Genomic DNA, 202 nt, shown 5'->3' with positions numbered 1-202 from the left:
CACACTGCTCCTCCACCACCACCACCACCGAGCAGCCACCCAGAAGCCCAAGTAAGCTGGTCACCCCCTGGGACTGGGGTGGGGTAGGATGCCCGTGCCCCCTGGTGCTGGTTTGATCTCCTTGTTCTCCCACCCCAGCCTTCCCCCGCTGCCTAAAACATCTCCCAGGGACAGGCTTCGGGTCATCCCGACCTTCATCGAG

At 63.4% G+C, this 202-nt stretch overlaps 1 protein-coding gene across 1 annotated transcript in view; it reads left to right on the top strand.

Moving 5' to 3' along the window:
* Positions 1-138: 138 nt before the first annotated feature.
* PALD1 (phosphatase domain containing, paladin 1) overlaps positions 139-202 on the top strand; it is a gene marked incomplete at its 5' end in the record, with an annotated part of 9,351 nt that continues 9,287 nt past the window's right edge. The window contains 1 exon segment of the mRNA XM_009871833.1: positions 139-202. This exon segment is cut by the window's right edge and continues 1 nt beyond it. Within this exon segment, the coding sequence (XP_009870135.1) occupies positions 139-202 (64 nt within the window).

The sequence above is a fragment of the Apaloderma vittatum genome, unplaced genomic scaffold (assembly GCF_000703405.1).
Source record: "Apaloderma vittatum isolate BGI_N311 unplaced genomic scaffold, ASM70340v1 scaffold25166, whole genome shotgun sequence".
NCBI lineage: Eukaryota > Metazoa > Chordata > Aves > Trogoniformes > Trogonidae > Apaloderma > Apaloderma vittatum.
Note: the sequence above shows the minus strand (reverse complement) of the source record. Positions and strands in the feature narration are given on the sequence as shown.